Below are 24428 nucleotides of genomic sequence, written 5' to 3' on the forward strand. Positions count from 1 at the left end.
CGTGCAGTGCAATGTTATATATTACCGTCGAATACTTTGAGAATTGAGAAATCCATCACTATTTAGATTTTCGAAATATGTGCGACAGCTCTACATTCGATTAATAGATATTAGTTATAATAACTTTTAAACTATTTACCACGAATCGCGTTATCGATGGTGAGGTTAGGCCTGTCTGTGCCTTGCCTGTCGTTTCGCGCTTTATTTTCGAACAATAGTTATGCAAATTTTGTGAATTCGGGAGAAAATGTCCAAAATCGAGTCATTCATAGTCATTCGTTCGCCTACCCTGACAACATGTAAGACTCTGCCTCACTTGCCTCCCCCAACCCCGCGTCCCTGATGTATCACAGCTTTCAGTGGGTAGGCCTATATACCTCTGCAGTGAGAGAGAGAGAGAGAGAGATTTATTGATTTGTCCAACCGTAAAGAAAACATCATTGGCACATGAAACAACAATAAATGAACTTAACGGTGACCATGTTTGGTTCCACCTACGCATGTGATCATGAGTTCTCGCATTTAAAAGGATCATCAGGACTAACCTACGTTCTAGTAACTCAAGTATCGCATGCTCAAATAAGGCAACCAGCATGACTAGTACGAGTTTTTACATAGAAAATGTGGCGCACACGACAAATCCCATGTATATAGTGAGTTCGATTTAGTGCTACAATGACGTCATGGATTTTCAATTGTGACGTAACACTTGATTGACATGTATGGCACTTTGGGAGGTAAAATGGAAAAAATCGGGCCAATATGGCTCTTCGGACCAAAAAGGTTCCCGACCACTGATTACGGTGACCAATTCTTTAATTATTTATTATAGTGGTGCCCACCGTAAATACTATTTTATTCAAATCCAAATTTTTCGTCTTTTATGTATGGATGATATTGGATGAAATAAAGACTCTCTCTCTCTCTCTCTCTCTCTCTCTCTCTCTCTCTCTACTGTTCCACACGTCAGGTCCGGCATATTTGATAGAGCGATGAGCCTTTCGGTCGATCACATGATATTTGGACAACGTGGACGCGCGTTTGTTGTACCTGAGCGCTTTTGATTTCGAGGTAAAGTAGTCATTGAAATATTCGGGGCAATGACCGCAGTGGAACTGATACATAAACTTGGCGAGTTCTAGATCCCACATATCTTCTATGTTTAGGACAGCGAAGCTCTTCAACAGCGACTGGTCGGATGGACAACCAGGCCCCTTTGGGCACACATATGTGTGAGATTTGAGATTTGCAAGTGAAACGACGCTATATTGCGTGCTTCATCGAAGCTAATAGATTTTACACTTAATTTTATAAAGAGTTCGCAATCTGCGTTCATGCTTCGTTTGTTGTTGGAGACAAGTGAGCTATGATGTAGCTAACATCGCTGATTTTCAAAGTCGCCTCTGGCCATTTCGCAAGCTTCCCGTATTACTATCCGGTGTACTGTTTTGCTTGAGAATGCTTGAGGACCGCAACTCTGTTCAGTGTCCTTATGTTCAGTTCACACGATGTCTTTACAAAATATGCGCAGAGAAAGACAAGATGAGGTACGCATACAAGCCGAATAAAATGAGAGAGCTAGAAAGGGCCAAAGATCACAAGAATCTAGAACAGACAAATCAATGGCATTGTTATGAGCATTAAAAATATCAATCGACAGAGGTTATCCGAAGAATTGTAAGGCAGACAAGTGGATATGCCTGACTGGCTGACAGATTTGATTAACCCAAGGGTATACATAAGTATACATAAACTTTACGTGTAAGTAGACGAAACTATTTCCAGGTAGGCTGATCGAGTCTGTGAGTATGAAAGTAATAGTAGCTAGCATGTCCAAATGTGGAACAAAGACTCTGCATAAATGCTTAGAAACGTTGGGATACACAGTTGCCGATTTCGATCGTCATGCCTTTGAAGACCGGCACGAATGGAAAAGTATACTTCTGTACGGAAGTTCCAGTGAGCAATTTCACAGAATGTACCAAGATATCGATGCCGTTTGCGGCGCCCCTTCGTTCTATTTTTGGGAGGAGATAGCTACTGCGTTTCCGGACGCAAAGGTATGAAGTGAGCTTCCGCAACCCGTTTTGGCAGTGCGTCTTTAAACCTTCTGAACCTACGTAACAACCTTCAGCAGGCTGTTAGCCCGGGTATTCGGATTCGGGATTCTCACATTTCGGAATCCGAATCTAAAAGAAAATACAAAATCCAGATTCAGGCCCGATACGTTAAAATCTATGAAATCATGCTCCTATTCCGGCTAGTGAACCGGATCGTTGTCTCCTCTGGTATCCATATCCACGGTAAAGAGGTGGCAGAGGATTTAGTAGAGGGGTTCATAACATATGGGCCATATGTAGGGATGGTGTGAACCTCTGAAAGGTTCAGGTTCGTGTGAACGCGAACCTTTTTGAAAGGTTCTGTGTGAACACGAACGTGAACCTCGTGACGTCACGTGACGTCATATTGCTAATTCCAACCCTATCTTCCAATGAAGTGATAGCCTATATTAATGTACATGATACCTAGCGAAGACTCGGTCCACATAATGCCACAATGCTGAAGTACATATCGGCGTTTTAAACGTCGCTAAATGTATCAACAGCGGTAATCAAAGGATATAATAATTGCGTAAAATCAATACATTCCGTCGCTTTGCCAACAATTTCGACGAGGACTTACCAAGGAAGATAAGCTTACGCCTTAACGGTCTTAGCCAGACCGGACAATGTGTTCGGAGTCTGAGTATTGCTACATTGATATTGAGCAGAGTGTACAACGGGTTTCAATACTCGCTACCGATACCACAAACAACAACAAGTTATGCAGCAGTAGCAAGCACCTTAATCGCACGGATTTGGTTTTAATTATACAGTAAAGATATGAAGTCAAGATTGACCCCGTACGTTGTTCGATTTTTTACATCAGAAGACGATATCAATGTCATTGATTGGTTGAATAAGCATCATTCGCTGAATACGTATATCGCTCGTGATGTTGTGTGATTGCGGGTCAAGCTCACAGCAGATAGTCAATAAATATTCACAAACGGAAAGCTGATTATTCCGAGAAAATTTTTGCAACAAAGCAACTAAAACTTTTAAGGTTGTCGAGATGCATGGTGCATGCTCGTTAAGCGTTGATTTTTTATGCTGCCAGCACCATGCATGGAGTGGCCCGCAGTTGAAATGCAATAAATTTGAACCAAAGATCTTATAATGGAGTGAAAATTACAATTTACCAAAAGGTTCACAGTGCAGAACCTACCAAGGTTCTGTTGTGAACACGAACGTCTAAATTTCCGAGGTTCACACACAGAACGCGAACGTGAACCTCACGTTCACACCATCCCTAGCCATATGACCTGCATATTATGCAGTGATATCAAAAATCATATTCTGAACACATATGAGTTCGACAGCGGTAACAAGTTCGACATAATTACATTTAACCAAGTCTGCAAGTCGGTTTGAGAATAACATGAAACAATATGTTCATATCGTTAATTTGTACACTAAAAAAGCTTTTAGACCGACTCTCACCTGTAGTACGGTGAATCAAATTGCGAAGGTATTGGAGAGATAGGTGACAAAGAGGCCTGCTCTGCAGCAGACGCGATAGTGCAAGCCATCAATAATAGCGCGACACAGCAGGAGATGTCAATCACTCCATTTCGAGTACAAATGAATCCCGACCTCAAAAGTATATCGTGTTTCGATGTGCACCATCGATTCTCGCTGATTAGCAGCAAGAATTAATAAATTTCAATTGAATTATGAAACATAGGAGATAGAATCGTCATTTCAAATGGTTGGGTTTCCCCTGGCAACGCCACTGCAATTATGTTGACTGCGGTCTTTATACCGTCTGGCTCTGGCAAGGAGTACCAATTCAAGTTGTCCGAGCTATCGCCACGAGAATCATTATTGCAAGCTGCACATGTGCACACTCCATCCTCTTCTACTTCAAAAGAAATCAATAACTTCATTACCAAGAATCATTCGCCTATGACATCACTAATGGAATGGAATTTACAAGCTGCGTATACAATTGGGATAAACGTTGTACCATATTGCCAGGCCGTGTTATTTTTGGCAGATGCCAAAACTGCCAAAAATAACTTATTTTTGGCATTTTTCGATTTTTATTTTTGGCAGTTTTGGCATCGTCCTCTAAATAGATAGTTTCAGCCTCGAATTAGTCACAAAAACGCTTTTTTTGGGCTAGTTTGTCAAAAGACACAACAAAATGTGCAGCATCCACGTATAATCAGTGCCAACAAACAATAAGAAGAAGAAAAAACCTAACGATTTCATAGGTTAATAATATCAAGCGAAACCACAAAATGTGCAGTATCCATCGGAATCGGTGCCAATAAGCAAAAAAAGCCTAACAAACACGCTCAACAGCTGATTGTTACAGCTGTTGAATAGACTTAAATCGTTTGCACTGTAACAGTGCAGTGCTTCCAAACTCAGGTCAACTAAGTTTCTCCTAAATTCATTTCTCGCCCAGCGAATCTGGGAAATATCGGCTTCAACAGTAGCCGTTGAGGGAAAGAATGTTGCCAGTCATCCACAAAAGGTTTTCAGAGCTTCAAAATCTTTGGGGGCCGAACCGGCTTCCATGCATCATGAAAAGAGATCACTTCGCCAGTGCTATCGATCTCATCGCGCCCACACCATTTAGGACACCATGCTTTCACCCCTAATGAGTGGGCTGGACCCAGATAAGAAACCTGCCTTTCACAAACGCTCTTCTCGCTAGTAACGCGGTCCTGTAAACACAACACCATGAACGAAATACACTATTTGGCAGGCCGTGTTATTTTTGGCATATGCCAAAAATTGCTCATTTTTGGCATTTTCAAATTTTTATTTTTGGCAGTTTTGGCATCTGGCTCCTGAAATGCCAAAAATAACACGGCCTGCATATTGCACATCCGGTCAACCTGTTCTTAAGCATAAACTTACATGGAATTGTCGGTCTGATACAACCCAGTACCGGGGCCGAAACAATACTTCGTCACCCCCAACAAAAGGTTGGTCTTGAGCCCCCATAGGCTCATAAACCAAACTTCTGCCGATTTCTCCCCATAACCCCGTCACTACCACAAAAGCACGTTTTCCTGTTATATGTAATCTGTGTATGCGTGTACATAGTCGTGTACGTAATTTTGGGCCCCTTCGAGCTCGCCAAAATTGGGAGGTCTGGGGATGCGTTGCAGTTGCGGCCCTTCCCAGTACACCCCATCCGAGTGGCACTCCCGGTTGAAGAGCACTGCCATAGACGATTGGTTTGGAAAGACATACCAATGTATTCACTTACTTACTTTTGGTATATCTATTGTTTGAAAATATGCTGTACAATTACGTTTCCCGCTTCCAGGTGATTCTCACCACCAAAAGCGATGAATATGTATGGGTTAAGAGTTTCCAGGATCAGATGAACACTCTTTTTGGGTCGTGGATGATCAGGCTATGTTTCTTCCTCACTCCCACAGGACGGAAGTTGCGACAACATTTTCTCACATATGGTGAGCCAATGTCCGTAATAATTCGTAGCGGTGACATAATGTTCTCAGCGACTACATATACATTTTTGGATTGAATATTTTAGTGCTGTATGACTGAATTTTGTGGATACAGGTTGTAGAAGAATATTTATAGTCAGAGGAACGATGCGAACCATGATTGTTGGAAGGTTAACATTGACGTTCTCAAAAGAACAAAGCAAAGTTCGCCACTTCATATGAACTAACTAACCACATTTACGATACAAAAAGAGTTTAAAGAAATTATGTTCGTCTTCAGCTGCATCGCGTCGGTAACTAGCAGACGCGGGAAAGGCTTTTCGCATATCTCACGAGTGCAGAGGTGGTCAAAGTAGTCAAGAAAGCTACTCAAGTAGAAGTAGAAGTAGCGACGAAAAAATCTACTCAAATACGAGTAGAACTACTTCTTCCATAAGCAACCTAAAACTACTTGAAGTAGAAGTAGATTTGACCAAGTTTAAATCTACTCGAGTAAGTAAGTAGTCGTGAAAATGATCCTATTTCGTTCGCATGGATTGTCAAAAGGTGCAAATTGAACTATGCGAAAGGTGCCGAGCTCGATTCATATTCATGCATACTATAGGAGGTATCCAATTTTCGACAGCATAAGCGTTCGTCCACATCATGGGATGAAAATAATAGTATTGATATGGAAATGCGATACTAATCCTTTGTTTACTCGAACAGCACGTTTTTGAAAATATCATGGTATGGAGGCCTCCCCATATCATAAGGCCAGTAGTGTAGTTGAAGAGCAATACGGAGAAGTTGTATACGATACGGTGTAAACACTTTTCGCGATTAGTAAATGTTAATGAATACTAAAGTGGACCGTAAAATGCCATATTGTGTAGCAATACTACACTTTCTTTTATACTTCAACATGTATGTTATCCAGATAAAATAACTGGTATTAATTAGAACTCAAAGTATATTGTACTGAAAATTGAAAGTGAAACATAAATACTACTTCTAAAAGCGGACCATGTATTTCATGTCTTTAGTCCAGAAAGTTTCAAAAGGTAGCATGCTAAAACAGCTCTAAAACTGAAAGAAAAGTCCACTTTTCCAGATTAGGACACGTCATGGACAAGCTAGATTAAGATATGATAAGTAAATGCTAGCTTGCGAAACATCAGTTTCAAACATTGTGATGAGCCACATATACTGTGCTGAAATATTTCATATGGCGAAGGGCGACAATGTGATGTGAACGGAACCCCGCCAACCAGCTACCAAATTATATTGACCGATATTTTCGTGAAATCATAGTGGTTACGCTGTATCCTCTGCGCGCGAAGCGCGACAAAATTTCTGGGCTTTACTCAACTTTTATGAAAATTTAATGTTATTACTCCGTGGAAACAGCCCCGACATTCCTCAGGCTATCATATTTATTGGATGATTGAACTACTTCTACTTAACAAACTGAAAATAGCGACAAGTAAGTAAGTAGATCACAGAGTATTACGAAGTAGAAGTAGAAGTAGCGAAAATCAGATCTACTTGAGTAAGTACCAGAAGTAGAGGAAAACTACTTGAGTACTTCGAACAAGTAGAAGTACTTCATTACTGACCACCTCTGCTCACGACATCATAAATTTTGCGATGCTAAAGCTGAATTACAAAGCTGCGTTTGAGTTTTCCCGAAGTCGAACCGTTCAATGGCTCTCGCCATCCTGATGCTAATAACCCCCGAACGTCTGTATCATTTATCATGTAGGTCGCGTTCTCTATTCATGTCCGCCGCAAGGAACTTTTCAACTTTTTCATCAGCCTAACGAAGAGTTGTTAAGACGAAGATACCGGGATCACATCGCTACCGTGATCTCTGTAAGTGGATATGTCTAAGTCAATGCTGCAATGTAGATCGCAGCCAGTTGTATAGTCAAAGTAGTAGTTGTGGTGATTATGTAGAAGCATAAGTAGCCCCGTAAATCTCTCCTCGATCACATGTGTTTTTCAGAAGCTGCTCACATTAGTATCATCGATAGACAGACAGATTAGAGAGAAATACAGTTTTTATTCAATAGAATTGCACTAAAAAATACATGCTGCAGCGGATCACCCTGTCAGCTGCATTGATGGAGCACGAGAGCATCTTTCAAGTCAAGTCTCGCGTAATAAGAAAATTAAAAACAGGTCAAACAGCGGTATGTTGGAACAACAATAACAACAAGTATAAATAAAGAATAAAATACAATAAAATCTATAATCTACCATCTAGTTGTATATCTCGACCAGTGGTTCTTACCCTTGTCTCTATCCCCCCCCCCCCAGGGGCGATTTGGATTTTGAAGGGGGCGGTAACGCTCAGGGGTCGATACGGGAGGCGCTGGGCTCAGGGAGCGGTATGGAGGCGCTGAAGAAAAATGGCCTGGCATTCGACAAAATATGTCAGGTCCCGAATTTTCTTCGCCACTCTCCGCGCGAAACATACACCAGCGATGTTTCCACGAATGCAGTGGATTATTCATTTCAATCCCCCGTTAAAACACTCCCGTCATGCTAGCTCGGGTTATTGTCCACAAACTGTTTCGAACTAGGTATTGTATGCTGCAGGATACAGCTTGTCGAAATCGAAAAGGCACTGTACCACTTTTGAGTATGATGCCCTTTGCACATTAAAGATGCTTTGAAGATTTTTGGCCAAAATGATTAACCTAAGATACTTGTATTTGAAACTAAATAAAATCGTCAAAATGTTTCTTCGTCGTATCATAAAGGATGATACAGCTTAGTCCTGTGACTGACGCACGCAACACACAGAAACGTTATATAACATGGTTCTTGAACGTTTTGGACCGCGACCCGAATATGAATGTTAGTGGCCTCTCGCTACCCAAGCCCAACATTTGTCATAGTACTATGCTACATTTTTATTGGCATAGAGAACGCGCAGACAGCAGCTGTATGAAACATGTTTGGGTCGCGGCCCATACTTTATAACATGGGTTGCTTTGCTTGGAATACATCCAGGTTAAAGTTAAGAGCTTGGTGCTGTACTACATTTAACGAGAGCAAAGATCTCTACCTCATTCTCATTTGATTTATTAGTCACACAAAGCAATAGAACAAAACCCAATACAATTAACTTCCCCGTATTGCCAATCGCGGATGTGAATTCGGGATGTGTACATCGAGCTCGAACCAAACGGTACGAGCCCAGGCCTACCCGATGGTTGTTATAACAACCTTGATTCGATCCCGAATATAGCAATTACAATTATTATATCGTTAATTAGTCGAGTGGTACTCAGGCGCAATTCAAGCGCGCAATATTTCTGATAGTGAAGTCCCAACCCGAAACCGGACTTCGACCACTTACCCACTGTTTGTTACTGCAGTCTTTAAGATAGGGGGCGCCAGATCCCGGCAATTTTTGAAAGGAGCCGCCGGAGGGAAAAGGTCGAGAACCACTGATCCAGACTTATTAGTATTAGAGCGTTATGCCCGTAACCTATACTAGTTCTAATCTGGTTTATGAAATATTTATATGTTCCAATATTAATTCTAATCTAAGTTGTGTGTTTCCTGAAGATGTTGCATAGGAGAACTGTATAGTAGGGATGGTGTGAACCCGAGGTTCACGTTCGCGTTTTGTGTGTGAACCTCGGGAATTTGGAGGTTCGCGTTCACAACAGAACCTTGGTAGGTTCTGCACTGTGAACCTTTCTCATACATAACAATTTTCACTTCATAATGACATCTTTGGTTCGAATTTATTGCATTTCAACTGCGGGCCACTCTATGAATGACGCCGGCAGAATAAAAAAAACTCAAAACGAACATGCACTTTGACAATCTCAAAGATTTTACTTGCTTTGTTACAAAAATTCTGCTCTTAATATCCAACTTTCCGTTTGTGAATATATAGTGACTCTCTGCTGTGAGCTGACCCGCAATCACATAACATCACGAGCGACATATATAACATGTAGAGAGCGATTCAACCAATCAATGAGATTGATATCGTTTTTTGATGTAACAAATCTAGCTAGCGTACGGGGTCTATCTTCACTTCATATGTTTACTGTGTCAATAAAACCAAATCCGTGCGATTGAGGTGTTGGTCACAGCAGTATAACTTTTGGGGTAGCCTAATATCGGTAGCAAGCATAAAAACCTGTATTACACTCTGCCCAATACCAATGTAGCAATACTCATACACCGAATACATTGCCCGGTCTGGTCAAGATCGTTAAGGCGTAAGCTTATATTCCCTGGCAACACCTCTTCGAAATTATTGGCAAAACGACGGATGATATTGATTTTATGGGAGTAATATATCATATTATTGCCCCAGTTGATACATTTAGTGACGTTTAAATCGCCAAAATGTACTTCAGCATTATGGCATTATGTGGCCCGAGTCGTCGCTAGGTATCGTGTACATTAATATAGGCTATCACTTCATTGAAAGATAGGGTTGGAATTAGCAATATGACGTCACGTGACGTCACGAGGTTCACGTTCGTGTTCACACAGAACCTTTCAAAAAGGTTCGCGTTCACACGAACCTGAACCTTTCAGAGGTTCACACCATCCCTACTGTATAGTGCAAAGCGAACCCGTGACATTACTCAACGGTGTCACAACTCGAAACAAATTGCAACCTCGTCTAATATACGCGAGGACCAAGTGCAATGAACGACCGAATGTAAAATACTCTAAATCAGGGGTTCTCGTCAATGTCTGTATAAATTGTGACTAAACATGTGTTTCACAACCATTCTGAAGATATGATTATTGAAGATTAAACTTAATTCGTATTCTAGAAAGCTTGACAAACTCATACTCCAGCAGTCGCGCTCAACGGAGTATAGGCTGACTTCAACTTCATTTGAGCAAATTTTTTATATTCTTCGAAGATTTAGAGAAATTCCTACGTGCAAGTCATTCATTACTTTATAGCTTTGACAGTGGCCCAAATCTGTTGTTGTAGCTGTTGTTGATAGCTGGCTAACTGCACTGCCTAAGACAGACTTAGGCTGCCCGGTTTTGCCCTCAATTTGGCTATAAATCAACACAATTTAATTCATTTCCAAAACTGATCAAATTTAGCATGGCAGGACAGAACGACGCCGTGCTCTCTGTAGTCACTACCAGCATCAGGATTAGTCTCAGTGCAACCTACCTTGAAATTAATTGATGTCCTTTTCAATGTTTTTTGTTATTTTCAAACTAGTTTGGGGAAGTTTGTCAGCAATGTAAAAGACTAAACAACTCTAATGCGGATTCAAAATTGGCGTAAGATATACCTTATGTATACTATTATATCAGGGGTTGGCAGGGAATTTGTGCGGCCGTCGACGCCTAATTCAATTAGTATGTGTTGGCAGCCGTAGACATGCAAATTGCAATTACGAATTTACTCCCGAATTTTTGAGAGATTTTATTTAATCTTGAAATTTTCTTCCCGCTCCGCGCAATTCAACAAGACTTCATTTTCCGATTTTAATGCAGTAGGGCCCTTCTTAATTGGAGCAGAAATGGGAATCCTCATAAAATAACAATTCATTCGCGGCTCTGAAAAATTTTCGCGTCCCGCGCGACAATATGCACTCCCGGCAACTATTCATAGCATTGCCACTCGCGATTTCGGTGCGTACAATAGGCCGTTGTGAAAAGTAGAATAGTCCGGAGTTCACCGGGAATGGATATGGACAGTTTACCAGATCGTTCATTGCGTCCAGATCGTTCATTGCGGCTATGCCTTGGAATGCGGCCTTAGGCTACATAAGTAATCGAAATGCGGTCATGATTAGCAGAAAGGTTGCCCACCTCTGTATTAGATGATGTGCTCTTTTTGACATGACGATAAATGTAAGGGGGGTCAGGGGGCGCGATTTTGTTTACCATCGCCAATGGGAGCGCGTGTCAAAAAAGGTTGAGAACCGCTGCTCTAAATTTTCCAAATTATTTATAACCTAATATTAGGAAAATCGCGTGGCAGTTTCGCTTCATAAGTGCCAAAACCTATGTACTCACATCAACAGAACGGGGTCTGATATGAAATATATCATACTGTGTCAACTCCTTGTAATTGCCAACAGCTCACCGATGCTAACATATTGCCGCTTAGATATGTTTTGTTGGGGTTTGTGGGAATATAAGTATATGAGTACTAATGACTTGGAAATGTTTGCGAAACATTTTGGATTTGAAGTTGTTGGTACTCACAAAATTGCGAGGAGTAGTTTGGAATAGAAATTACAGATTAGAAATTCCTAATCCGTCACAGCAAAGTGATTGAGACCTCGCCAAGAAATATATTTTCTTCTGTGATCTACAATATACATAACCAATTTCTCAATATTGGTGCCATATGTAGCGAACATAGCCAAAGGTATCGTCGGAAGCGTTACGCGTTAATAGTACATTCGCGACCAGGCTGGTCGCCGACCACCCATATTAGGGGGAATAGATTGTTGACAGTCGTTCATATCAAATCAAAGGCGCGGATTTTCAAGCCACGATCACGTATTTCAAGAAATGCAGTTACAGAATTCACTTTGAAATAATAGAAGTCTACCGAATTTCCACATATAGCATGATGCTAATTTCAAGTATAGTTACAGTTTTTGCGGTTTATCACTAGCCTACAGTTAATATTTACACACGACAAATGACGGTTGCACGACAATTGAGCTAAATTTGAAGTAAAACTTGTGGGGTCCGTGATGGTCCAAAAGGGGTCCGCGAAGAAAAAAAGGTTGAGAACCACTGTTCTAGCTTGTAGTGAATCGAATAAATTGAAAATATGTAGATGCTGTCGAACCATTATATTTCAAATCTTTGGCCGTAAAAAGTATAACGATTTTACTTTGCCCGAGCGACCAAGTTCAGTTATCGACATATACGTATGATTGCTCTACTATCGATTGTTACAAGGATTCGTCGGTGTGATTTCTATGTAGCTGGGGGTAATAGACTATTCAATATCATGCAGCGCTGCCCCAGAGAACGGCTTCTCCAGTTTCATTTCCGAGATGGTTGGAAGCCGCTTTGCGAGTTCCTAGGAAAACCAATTCCAGATCGAGTATTCCCACACGAGAACAAGAAAAGTAGTATGAACTCTACGATCTGGAACCTGGAAGTATTCATGAAAATGAAGCGGGAGCTGTACGTCGGTTCGACCATCGTTTCGATTATTGTCAGTTTTTCCTGTGTCCACTTACTGAAGATGATTCGCTAAGATCAAAATTAATCATTTTATCGCATTCCATGATATATATTTATATCGTAGCCTATATATAGCGGTGGTACTTTTTAGAGCGCATCCCAAATCTGATCATGCCTGCATGACGCATTTAAAGAAATTCATATGTAAATTTACAATGCTATACGTTATTCGGGCATGCATGAAATAGAATAGGTACAGGCAAGGCGACCATTTGCATTAGTGAACCTTAGTTATCTCTACGTTCACATCGTTTATGCGAACCCTGCCGTCGCCCAATGGCACCTGCATTATGGTACATCGCCAATCTGTCTTTATTCTCGCTACCACATGACTTACCATTTATTAGCCCGTGCATCTGAATTATACGCCAGACTCATTCGCCATTATATCCTACTGCATATTCCATCCTTACAACCAGGGCTCCGGAGCACCCGTAAATTTGCATTGCTCCAGCTCCGGCTCCGGAGCTTTCTTCTATCATACATCAGCTCCGGCTCCAGCTCCGGAGCAGCATTATTACCACTGCTCCGGCTCCAGCTCCGGCTCCGGCTCCGGCTCTGAAAACCATCGAAGGTGTCTGTCTGTATCAGGGGTGAGCAACCCGCGGCCTGCGGGCCATATGTGGCCCGCGAGAAGGCTTTGAGTAGCCCGCGAGCTAATTTCACATTATATTATCGAAATTCTGTTATATTATCGAAATTGAATTGCTCAGATTGTGAACTCGCTAGGCCAACCAAAAATATGATTAGTCTAGCCGCGGCACTTGGGATGTTATTGATGACTGGACTAACATATCAGTTTCGACGCATTGGCAGATCCAGGGTCCAGTCACATCTTAGTAAATCGTCGTATATTACAATAAACTAAAAAAGCACTTTACTCCGTGCCACAGCATTAAAATTCTGTGCGGTGTTTTAACACTGGCACTGTACTCATTACCATTAGGCCATTACCATTACCATACAGCTTAATTCAATCTTTAAATGTGCGATTATTATTCAACTTTAACTGTAGTAAGGGCAAAATGGGCGGATATAACGACGTGATCAATAGAAATTCGATTTGTACCAAATGGCCAATGGTTTGACGTTCGATATTGGTGCACTCGTTACCGTTACCGTTTATCGGAATAATATTTTCCCGTTGAAATGAATCGAATAATCGAAATATACACAGTGCCGTCCACATTGCGCCATGCCCATAACGAATTAAACTATGCAGTATGCACATTGCACATTTACAAGTTTACGAAACAGATGATTACAAATTGGAAATCGCGTATCAAATCAGTAGTTTGTCTCCAACATAGAATAGCCTACTATGGCGTTTTGGCCTACTCTTCTGCCATCCCCTATTAAGCTCGAAAATCCTTACTGGAGATGACAATGATGCGCAGCAATGAATTGCAATTAGCATGCATAATTGCATTACTCGCAATAACACTGTCCACTTTCGCGGCCCGACTAAAGAACTATCACGAAAAAACGATTATTTGCTTATCCGATTCATAGCAATGATGAGACGGAATTTTTAGGCTCGTGCTCGTCATATCGGCATGTGCAACGAAATCACGTTTTTAACATCTCTCACATTTCGCGTAATAGCCTACATAGTGATCATTATTTTCGAACCGTATACAATTGGCCGACAAGGTTGTACTGATGATGAAATTGCGGGTATGCCGAATACCCACAATATTCACAGGCATATATGTCGCATACCGAGGTTCGGCACTCATGTATGAAAATTGAACATTGAACATACGACTGCTCTGCTGTTGAACCCCCAGGAACATGGTTAGTCGGAAAATGTAGCACAAAAGAGGAAAAGATTCTTAATATCGTGAAGGCCTGCTGTTGAATTCGGTGAACTCAGCAGATATGGTTGTTGCATATATAATAGCATCTTATGAAATACGTCGGAGCCGGAGCTACCCCTCAAATAACTGGCTCCGGCTCCGGCTCTGGCTGAATTTTATATAGAGCTCCGGCTCCAGCTCCAGCTCCGGTAAAAATGGGCTCCGGGGCTCCGGATCCGGCTCCAAAGCCCTGCTTACAACCAATACATCTATATGAAGCAATATTGTCTATGCATTCTCGTTGAAGTTGTCAGATCAAGGACTAACGCAAGGAACGTGCGCCTACCACTCAACCCTGGGGGTCCGCGAAGCCTCTAAATTTTCGAAATAGTTGATAACTAAATTTGCATTTTCTAAATCAGGAAAATCACGAGGCAGTTTCGCTTCATTACTAGTAGAACTCACATCAACATAATGGCTGTCTGAGATGAAATATCCAGCTATGCGAGTCATTTTAGTTGCTAAATTTCCAATATTAGCCTACTGATACAAATATTTTGCTGTATAGAGATATTTAGTTGGGATCGTGTAAGTAGTTGGATTAATATAATAAAGTCAATCACGGTGACTTCGAAATGTTCACTAAAATCCATTTCTGCTGTGATATACATAACCATTTTTCCATAATAACTTCAAGGTGAACTGCTAGATAGAAATGAACAGACTTGACGTTATATGTTTGTCAATTTTGGTGCCATAATTGTTGCGATCATACCCAAATGTGTCATCGGAAGCGTTACGTTATTATTACATTCGCCACCACCCTTCTTTGTCTAAATCAGTGGTTCTTAACCTTGTCCCCAGCGCCCCCCAAGGGGCGATTTGGATTTTGAAGGGGCGGAAACACTTCGGGGGCGATAGGGGGCGCTGGACTCAGAGGGGCGGTACGGGGGCGCTGAAGAAAAATCGAAGTATCGATGGCGTAGGGACATACGATTAACGAGTTCTCATTGCAAATTAACAAAATCTCAAAATTTTCCGTCGTTCTGCGCGCGAAATATTTACCGACGTTATTGGAAGTTTCTTATTATAATTGATGTTGAATGAATTGCACGTATACTTTTAGATCGCAAATTCCCCGTTAAAACGGTCCCATCACGCTTGTTAGGGCTATTTTCAACAAAATGTTTCGAACTGGGTATCGTATCCTGCAGCGCACAGTGTGTCAAAATCGATGGGGCAGTGTACCACTTTTGAGACTGAGAGCCCTTCGTACATTCAAGGTGCTTTGAAGCTGTTTGGCGACATTGATTAACCAAATTTACTTATATTTGGGAGCTATACAACAAAATTAAATAGTCAGAATATTTATTCGCCGTATCACAAAGGATCGTATTGTCTAGTGTTGTGATTAAATGACAGTGCTAAATTCAATGTTAATAAAAGTCACACAAAACAATAAAACAAAGCATAATACAATTAACTTCCCCGTATTGCCAATCGCAGAGGTGAATTCGGGATGTGCGCATCGGGCTCGAACCAAATGGTACTAAAATAGTGGGGCGGCAGATCACGGAAATTTTTGAAAGGGGGCACTGGAGCAAAAAAGGTTAAGAACCCCTGGTCTAAATGGATTTTCAGCACTCGTTCATATGAAATCGAAGGCGCGGATTTTCAAGACACGACCCCGTAATGCATTTGCAGAATTCGCTTTGAAATAATAAAAGTCAACCCATAAATAGTATGATGTTATGTGCAAGAAAAGTCATTTTGTTGCTGTTCATCACTAGCCTACAGTTATCATTTGCACAAGACAGATGACGATTGTACGATAATTGAGCTAAATTTGAACTAAAACTTCAGGGGGTCCGCGGGGGTCCGTGACGGTCCAAAAGGGGGTCCGCGAAGACAAAAAGGTTGAGAACCACTGGCAGTGGTTCTCAACCGGGGGTCCGCGAAACAATTTCAGGGGGTCCGCGAGACCTCAAATCTTTGATAACGTTGATAATGTATTTTTATTAATTTTTTTAATTTGAGAAAGCATGAGGCAGTTTCGCACCACAACTGCTAAAACCTCATGACTCATCATCATAATAATCGTCTGACATAAACTATCGTAGTGTGGAAATTCATTTTCATTGCCAATTTTCCAATAACCTGCTGATGCAAACATATTGCTGTTTAGAGAAGTTTTGTTGGGGTTTGTTGACAAAATAGAAATATGGAGATAGTAACGTCAACCAGGGTGGCTTCGTAATGTCTTCTCGACTTGAAGTTGTCAGTCTCATCAAATTAGTGAACAGTCGTTTGAAATAAAAAGTTCCGAAGTATTTCCCTAATTTGTCACAATGCAGGGATTGAAACCTCGCCATGAAATCCATTTTATCCTGTGATATACATAACCACTCATTGAACAGCTTCTTGGAGGTACAGAACTTCGATATACAATTGAATAGTATATTCATATTGAAATGAACCCGAATATTTTCGGCTGACACTCGTCATAAATCGGACGATGTTATACCTGCTCTTAAATCTCGGCTATCAGATTTAGCGCATTCCTATTGTAGATGCCCTATCGACAATGCTGATTTTTTGATCGACATGATTGTTTCGTTGCTATCAAAGCATTACGCTCCAACCCTGAAATTTATATCACCAGTTATATTGGTATGCAGCCTTGTCTTGTTATTGTTCAATTGTTCATGGTCGAAAATGTTTGCTCGTCAATATATATGTGAACCCGAACAGAACAAGACGTTTCATGACAGTCTTTCTCAGGTTGGAAAACTTGGTTCCATTATTTGGCGCATAAAATTTGTCTATTGGCTACTATTAGATTAGGGTTCCACTTTGACGATAGAAACTCTCTGCGGGCCGAATGCGGACCGTGGTCCGTATGTTGCCCGTCCCTGTGCTAGATGCTGAACGTGATATGTTTATAAAATATATGTTTCTTCATTTTGGTGCCATAAATGTTGCGATCACACCAAAAGTATCGTCGGAAGCGTTATGCGTTAATACTGCCTTAGCCTTCATCTATCTTTGCGGAAATGGTTTTCGTCACTCCTCGTTCATATCAAAACGAAGACGCGGATTTCCAAGTCACGACCACGTAGGCTACTTCAAGAAATACAGCAGCAAAATTAGATTTGAAATAATAAAACTCTACCAATTTCTACATGAATAGTATGATTTTATTTTCAAGACAAATCATGATTTTGCTGTTTATCACGAGCCTACAGCTCATGCATATTTGCACAAGAGAGATGAAGGTTGCACCATAATAGAGCTAAAATTGAACTAAAACTTGAGGGGGTCCGCGAGGGTCCGTGACGGTAAAAAGGGGTCCGCGAAGCCAAAAAGGTTCAGAACCACTGCTGTAAAGTCTTAAAGAATGCAATACCTAACATAGGAAGAAGAGTTGCCTTTCATTGTTGTCGAGTTTGAAACACGTTTAGAGTCAGATACAGTTTAGGTGGTACGCGAACGCTGTAGGCCTATAAAACATTAAAATGGCGCGCGAGTAAAAAAGTTTGGAGGCACCGGTACATATCATTGTTTCCATACTCTTGAGTAGTATATTCATAATGAAATGAAGCCGAATATTTTCGGCTGACACTCGTCGGGGGTAATCATCATTTTCATCATTGCAAAACACCACAAAAACTGCTATGCAGTGAAAAGACAGTAAGGTGCCGAAACGACTTTATAGTGTATAGTCTTCGAGATCAGACATTCACCTTGCCCCTAGGGCCTAGGCCCAGGCGAAGTTGAGAAGAGGCGTGCACATCTGAACGAAAGTAAAGCAGAGAATATAGAAGGCGTTGACACAGCCTTGGCTGGTTTGTTTTGATAAAATTCGAGTGCAAGGCACACAAACGAAAGTTTGAGTGACCCCTCCCAACGACGCGAAATATGTCGTCTCTATGTCAGTCGTCTCGATCTCAGTCGTCGAGCATGTGTCCAGTTGTCCACATTCAAGTCAAAATTAACAAGCAATTTATACTGAATGTACAAAATTCAATCAGTTTGTCAATGTTTGGAATAAGCTGCCACCTAATCTCCGCAATTTAGTCTCTTGTGCTTTTATAAAACAATGTTTTCATTCTCTTATCTCTAACTACCGCTAAATTGTATTTGCATCGAATTGCTTCATGATACTGTGTCTTATTTTTCTTTTCGTTCGTTAGTTAATTTTATTTTTTTATTTATTAGTTATCGACTGTGAAAATTGCTCCTGTCCTGGGTGGCTCGGCTCTGAAGACTTTGTCATATCGACATCGAGCCTCCCGCCTACCTTGCATGTCGCATTTCACTGTTACATTTTTGTACTGTAATGTTGATATAATGTATACGAATAAAGATTCTCACTCTCTCTCTCTCTCTCTCTCTCTCTCTCTCTCTCTCTCTCAGAGTGATACTAAATGAATATACAAAATTTCTCGATTAGGTTTTGGAATAGGATTTAAAGTTTCGGATTTGGATTGAATTAGGACATTGAAATTCCAAATCCGCTCATCTCTGATGTATATTCAAATCCGTGTCCATTCCTAATCATCATCATCATTGGTTTATTAGCAATTTTATCGGTTCAATACACCACAAAAAATGCGATACAATGAAAAGAAAGGAAGATGTCGAAGCGACTAAGAGTAGTCTATGGAATCTGACACCCACCTTGGCCTAGGGCTAGGCGATGTAAAGAGGAGGCATGCACACTGAATGAAAGTAAAGAAGATAGTATAGAAAAAGAAAGCGACAAGGAAGAGGGCGGCATGTCATGGAAAGCGAGATCGCTAGGTCAGTCGTGGTCCGGTAATCTTGAGGATGGACTGTATTTATTTAGTAGTAATTGCTTGTATTTCGACTTGAATGTGGACAATGCTTGTCGACTGTCGGATGGCCGGCGGGATACTGTTCCACACATCAGGTCCGGCATATTTGATAGAGCGATGATCTTTTCGGTCAATCATATGATATTTGGACGACGTGGACGCGCGTGTGTTGTACTTGTGCGCTTTTGATTCCGACCTATTCCGTGCTATTAGTCGGCAGTTACGTAAAATAAGAAGAATATCGGCCTGGTGTAAATGACCAATGACCATAGTAGTCGACAAACACCCCCCAAAACAAACAAACATCTTGATTTAAGATAACTTAGCATAGGGCCGCACCTCTCAGGCTCATTGACACCGATTGTACGATAGAGTAGTGTACCACAAGTACATTAATAACTGTTCTGAATAAAATTTGTCGCCATTCGCCCCACGACATAGCAATCTTCAAAAAAATCGGCAAGTCCAATCCAAATCCTAATCCGCTCATAAAAAAATTACTAATCCTAATCCAATCCAATTCCGACAAAATTTCTCAAATTAGTTTTCTTTTTCAAATCCTAATCCTAATCCATGCTCATCTCTGCCATTTACCGGACCGCGACCTGACATATCAACCTCGTATCCAGCCTTCCGTCACTACCTGATTTTGTCGCTTTTCATTTTACATTGTCTTCTTTTGCATCCAGTGTGAGTACATGCCTCCTTTTTACGTCGGCTAGGCCCAGGTGGGTGTCTGATCTCGAAGACTACTTCAAGTCGCTTCGGCATCTTCTTATATTACATTGTATCGCCGTCTTGTGATGTTTTGAAATGATGAAATATTAACAATAAACTTGAACTTGAACCCAATAATTTTTCGCACAAGTGGGATTATACGGCGGGGTAGATAGTGTAGTGCAGTGGTGCTCAACCGTGGGTCCGTGAAGCCTCAAAATAGTTGATAACCAAATTTGTATTTTTTAATTCGAAAATGTAACCCAAAACAATGCTATGTTTAGGGCTGGGCAAAATCGAGTACCTGAGTGATTCGATTCTGAATCACGTAAAATGCTTCGAGTCGAGTCGAGTATTCGAGTATCACTCATTATGACGTCACAACAGAATGTACTATGTAAAAGTTTAAATATGTAGGCTACCTTTTATGCTACCACGAAGAACATAATGCCTGTTACCCGTCACATTAATGATACTTCGGTATGTTTTCGACCATACCGACTTCATTGCACTTCTTGACAATGTTGTGGAACGATCATGACTTCGGAAATGTGTTATTTCCAGTAACGTTCGTAGCTTTGTACTATGTCTATCATGCTACGACACGGTCAATCAAGGTTTCAAGGCTTCCTCAGTGAAAAATATTATCTAAACGAGTGGTTCTCAACCGCCGGTCCGCGGACCGGTGCCGGTCCGCGAGGTATATTACAATTTTATACTTCAATTTCAAGACGTAATGTTGAAGGCTTGTCGATTGATAGAATAAATAAAGCATCAAATTTTAAAATAATTCTGAAGTTCGTGAGGTATAGGGCTTCAAACATGTTCGATTTGACTTAAAGTTCAAGACGTGTTATTTGGCGAGCAACAAGTACAGAACAGGTACAAGCTGACTTATCGATAAACAGCGCAGTTTGCGCGATCATTCGATCGTTTTCGATTCATTCATTTTGTGTTGGACCGTAACTCGGGCACCCAAAACCGCCCAATTGGAGAGGGGTCGAGCTTGGAAAGTGCCCAAAATTCTTTTGCAAATGAACCTTAAGCATAGCGTATTTTTCTGAAACTTTTTCCAACATTTATCAATTTCTTTTTGCGCTTTGCGCGATTTAGTGTCACTGAATGTCTTGCTTATTAGGTGCCCTTCTCCGAGATATAAGCATGATTTTTAGAAATAGGCATTTCTGCGTCAGCCATTACTGCGCCACGACGTATCAACCCCTGATGAAGTATAGGCTAACATGGAACTCCGAAGGGCGTGCAAAACATTCGGCAGCGAGAAAACCGATCCAGTCATGAATGATCGACAATGTTCGGTATTGCCGCGATTAAGCTATACATAAACTCTTTGCTTGCACCGAGTAGAATGAATGTGCTCATAAGTACAGGTGAAAACATCCACCGAACTGTAGGGTATGGGGGCGAATCCCTCGGAAGTTTGGCTTATCTCCCTGTGGGAGACCAAGACCAACGATTTTGGGGGTGGGCTAACGAAGTGCTTTTCCGGCCTGGATTTCCGGATGGCCGGTATAGTTGCTGCAAAGTGTTTTCCTGCGGCACACATTGTATTCGTAGTTGCCAGAGTAGTTATGCGTCTGATGGAAATGGGCAATGAGCAAGGTAGCACGGCAAGGTGCTTAGTTCGACTTGGTGCTTGGTTTAAATGTCACTCTCTAGCACCATATAATTGCAAAAACGGTTGCATACTTTACATTTTGACTTCATTTCAATTTTCGAAGAGCACCGGTCCGCCAGACATTTTTTTTAATTTTACCGGTCCGCGAGGTGAAAAAGGTTGAGAACCACTGATCTAAACCATAATTCTCGTTAGTTCATTAACTTTCAGTTGCGAGGAGCGTACAATTTCAGTACTCGGAAAAATCGTCTTTTACTACTCGACTCAAATCATTAAAATTAATACTCGATTCAGATTCGAGTACTCGAATCATTGTGCCCAGCCCATGTTATGTTGTACAACAGATGTTCCCTGCCTGGCAAAAGAGAGAAATACACGCATCAGTAGCTTCTCGTTTTATCATATGATCAGATCATGTGACAACAATCACGATTCAACTTTTCAGCGGTTTCGGGATTCACATTCTCTTGCTTTTGTTGTCATCGCTTTGCAGCTTTTGTTGTTTGCTTTCTGGTCTCACGCGGGCGCATAAATGGAGCTGTACGAGGATTCTGATTCGTCTTTAGTACCCCAGACAAGGAAGGTCACTCAGATCACCGGATTCGCCCCTCAATCAGCGATATTAGCAGACGCTGCAGCGCGCAAAGAGGTCAACGCCAGGCGCGGTCCGCCAAAAGATATTCCCCCGGCGTTAAGAAAAGAGTTCATTTCGGGTCGGAAAAACGCAGCCGCTTGCCTGCACGAAGTGTGCCAGTTGCAAAGATGGGCTATGAAGTTCGAAGAGACAACACCCTCGAAAACATTTGACCCGTACGGCCGCTACCTATTTGCTATGACTGCAATTGTGGATGGACACGATTACCAACCGGGTGAAGCGAAGACGAAGAAGGAGGCAAAAACGGAAGCTGCCAGAAACGCCTTGCTTGAGATCTTGGCTGTTGATGATGACGCAATAAAGGGAGTTGGCCCAAGCTTTCAACGTGATACTTACGGCAGGGCCGTACCGATACCGAAACGTAGCTCCATTTCTTCAACGGAACCGAAAAGAGAGGTGAGGTATCAACCGCTTCCGTCTCCGGTGGTGCCCAGTAAATCGAATTTCTTACCTGCTCCCTCTAGTGCAGATGTAACCAAATCGCTCGACATCCTAAATCTGGCTCCCCGCACTTGTGACGCTGTCGGCGCCATAGCCGAAAAAAAGCTTGCGGAAATATTTGCTAATTTCCCAACCATCGCTCGTCTGTGCTTGCAAGATGCTGTTGCGGTTTTTATCATTAAAAAGCCATCACTACCTGGAGAGGTAGTGGCGTTGGGTTCGGGGGACAGTTGCTATTTTGGCAATGACACTCACACAGACGGCAACATTTTGCTTGACTCTCATGCGGAAACTGTGGCAAGACGTGCTTTTAAACGATACTTGATCCAGCAGATTAAGCTTTGGCACAATGGCGACGAGACGTCACGCGAACATTGCATTCTTGAAGAAATTCCCGAAAGCAAGATCCTGTGTGTCAAGAATACGGTAAATATACACCTATATCTGAGCAAACTGCCTAAAGGCCTGGCTAGAATGGCGCCGATAAAAGATGCTGTAGCATCAATTGTCGAGGATCCTAATTTGGTAGCGCTGACCAATGGTGGAAATTCTGCCGAAGTCCTATCCGACAAGGTACCATTCGAAGTGTCACCTACCGAGCCGATGGCATGCATGAGTGGCAGCGATAAATTGATGAAATGGAACGTCTGCGGACTGCAAGGATCGATACTATCCAATTTTCTGTCTCCTGTTTATTTAGAGAGCATCACGCTTGGCAACGACGCTACCAAAATAACGCCGAGCAATTCTATCAACGCTGCTGTTAACCAGAGAGTGGATGTTGCAGTTATGTCGGAACTGCCTGAAATGTATATTGTTAACAATATATCAAAAATTGGTTGCTACACTATGAGGAAATCACCCCTCACCTGTCCTGAACCGTCTGAAGGTAAATACTATATGAGCGCCAATTGGACTACTGGGGATAACAGCATTGAAGTAGTCGACGGACATACGGGATTGGTGGATCGCTTTTCAACCACGGAAGGCCCCTACAGTCGCCTCTCTAAAGCCGCTTTTTACCACTCATGCGTTAAACTGGCTGCCTACACGGAAATCAAGTTAGAGGACAACTACCTGTTGGCGAAACAGGCCAACGAAACTTACAGGCAGACGAAGGCGATTTTTGTGCACCATTTGAAAAGTAACGGTCTCGGGCACTGGGTTGAACGCGCGAGGAAAGTCAATATGTTCAAGCCGTAATCTTGAGGGACCACGTGTCCGGTAATGATGCCTCTTTGTACTGCCATGGTTATTCGCAATTCGTTGTTAGCTTATCACTGCCGTGATTTTGCATTTCTGGACAATTCATTCGTTTACTGTTTTCTGCACCGCTTCTGCCGGTATCTATGTAATACTGTGGGTTTGATATTTTCTACTCTTTTTGCTAGACATTGATGCTGTGTAAAACTTGCCTCTTTTCATTTATCTATTTTCGGTACCATTACTGTGACTAATTTGGTATTTACAATAACTCCCAAGTGCGGGCTTCATTTCAACTGAGATTTTGTACCAGCTGTGCCATCACGTTTCTTCACTGCACGTTTGCAATACAAAGTATCTTGTTTCTTTAACAGCGATTTTTTATTCTACTTTGAATTTT

The 24428-nt window shown here is 41.6% G+C and overlaps 2 protein-coding genes and 1 long non-coding RNA gene across 3 annotated transcripts in view; 2 read left to right on the plus strand and 1 right to left on the minus strand.

Moving 5' to 3' along the window:
- Positions 1-24428, minus strand: part of LOC145448336 (uncharacterized) — a 200509-nt gene that overhangs the window by 28347 nt on the left and 147734 nt on the right. The gene's annotated exons all lie outside the window — the stretch shown is intronic.
- Positions 940-13157, plus strand: LOC145448588 (uncharacterized). The gene is made up of 4 exons (XM_080327003.1): positions 940-2060; positions 5389-5536; positions 7278-7387; positions 12507-13157. The coding sequence occupies exons 1-4, from the start codon at positions 1809-1811 to the stop codon at positions 12750-12752; spliced, it is 756 nt and encodes a 251-aa protein (XP_080183129.1). The 5' UTR covers positions 940-1808; the 3' UTR covers positions 12753-13157.
- On the plus strand, positions 22146-24402 carry LOC145448329 (adenosine deaminase domain-containing protein 1-like). Its single transcript, XM_080326713.1, has one exon. The coding sequence runs from the start codon at positions 22262-22264 to the stop codon at positions 24026-24028; it is 1767 nt and encodes a 588-aa protein (XP_080182839.1). The 5' UTR covers positions 22146-22261; the 3' UTR covers positions 24029-24402.

The sequence above is a fragment of the Botryllus schlosseri genome, chromosome 10, assembly GCF_051294905.1.
Source record: "Botryllus schlosseri isolate E-star chromosome 10, Bs_hap1, whole genome shotgun sequence".
Taxonomy (NCBI): Eukaryota; Metazoa; Chordata; class Ascidiacea; order Stolidobranchia; family Styelidae; genus Botryllus; species Botryllus schlosseri.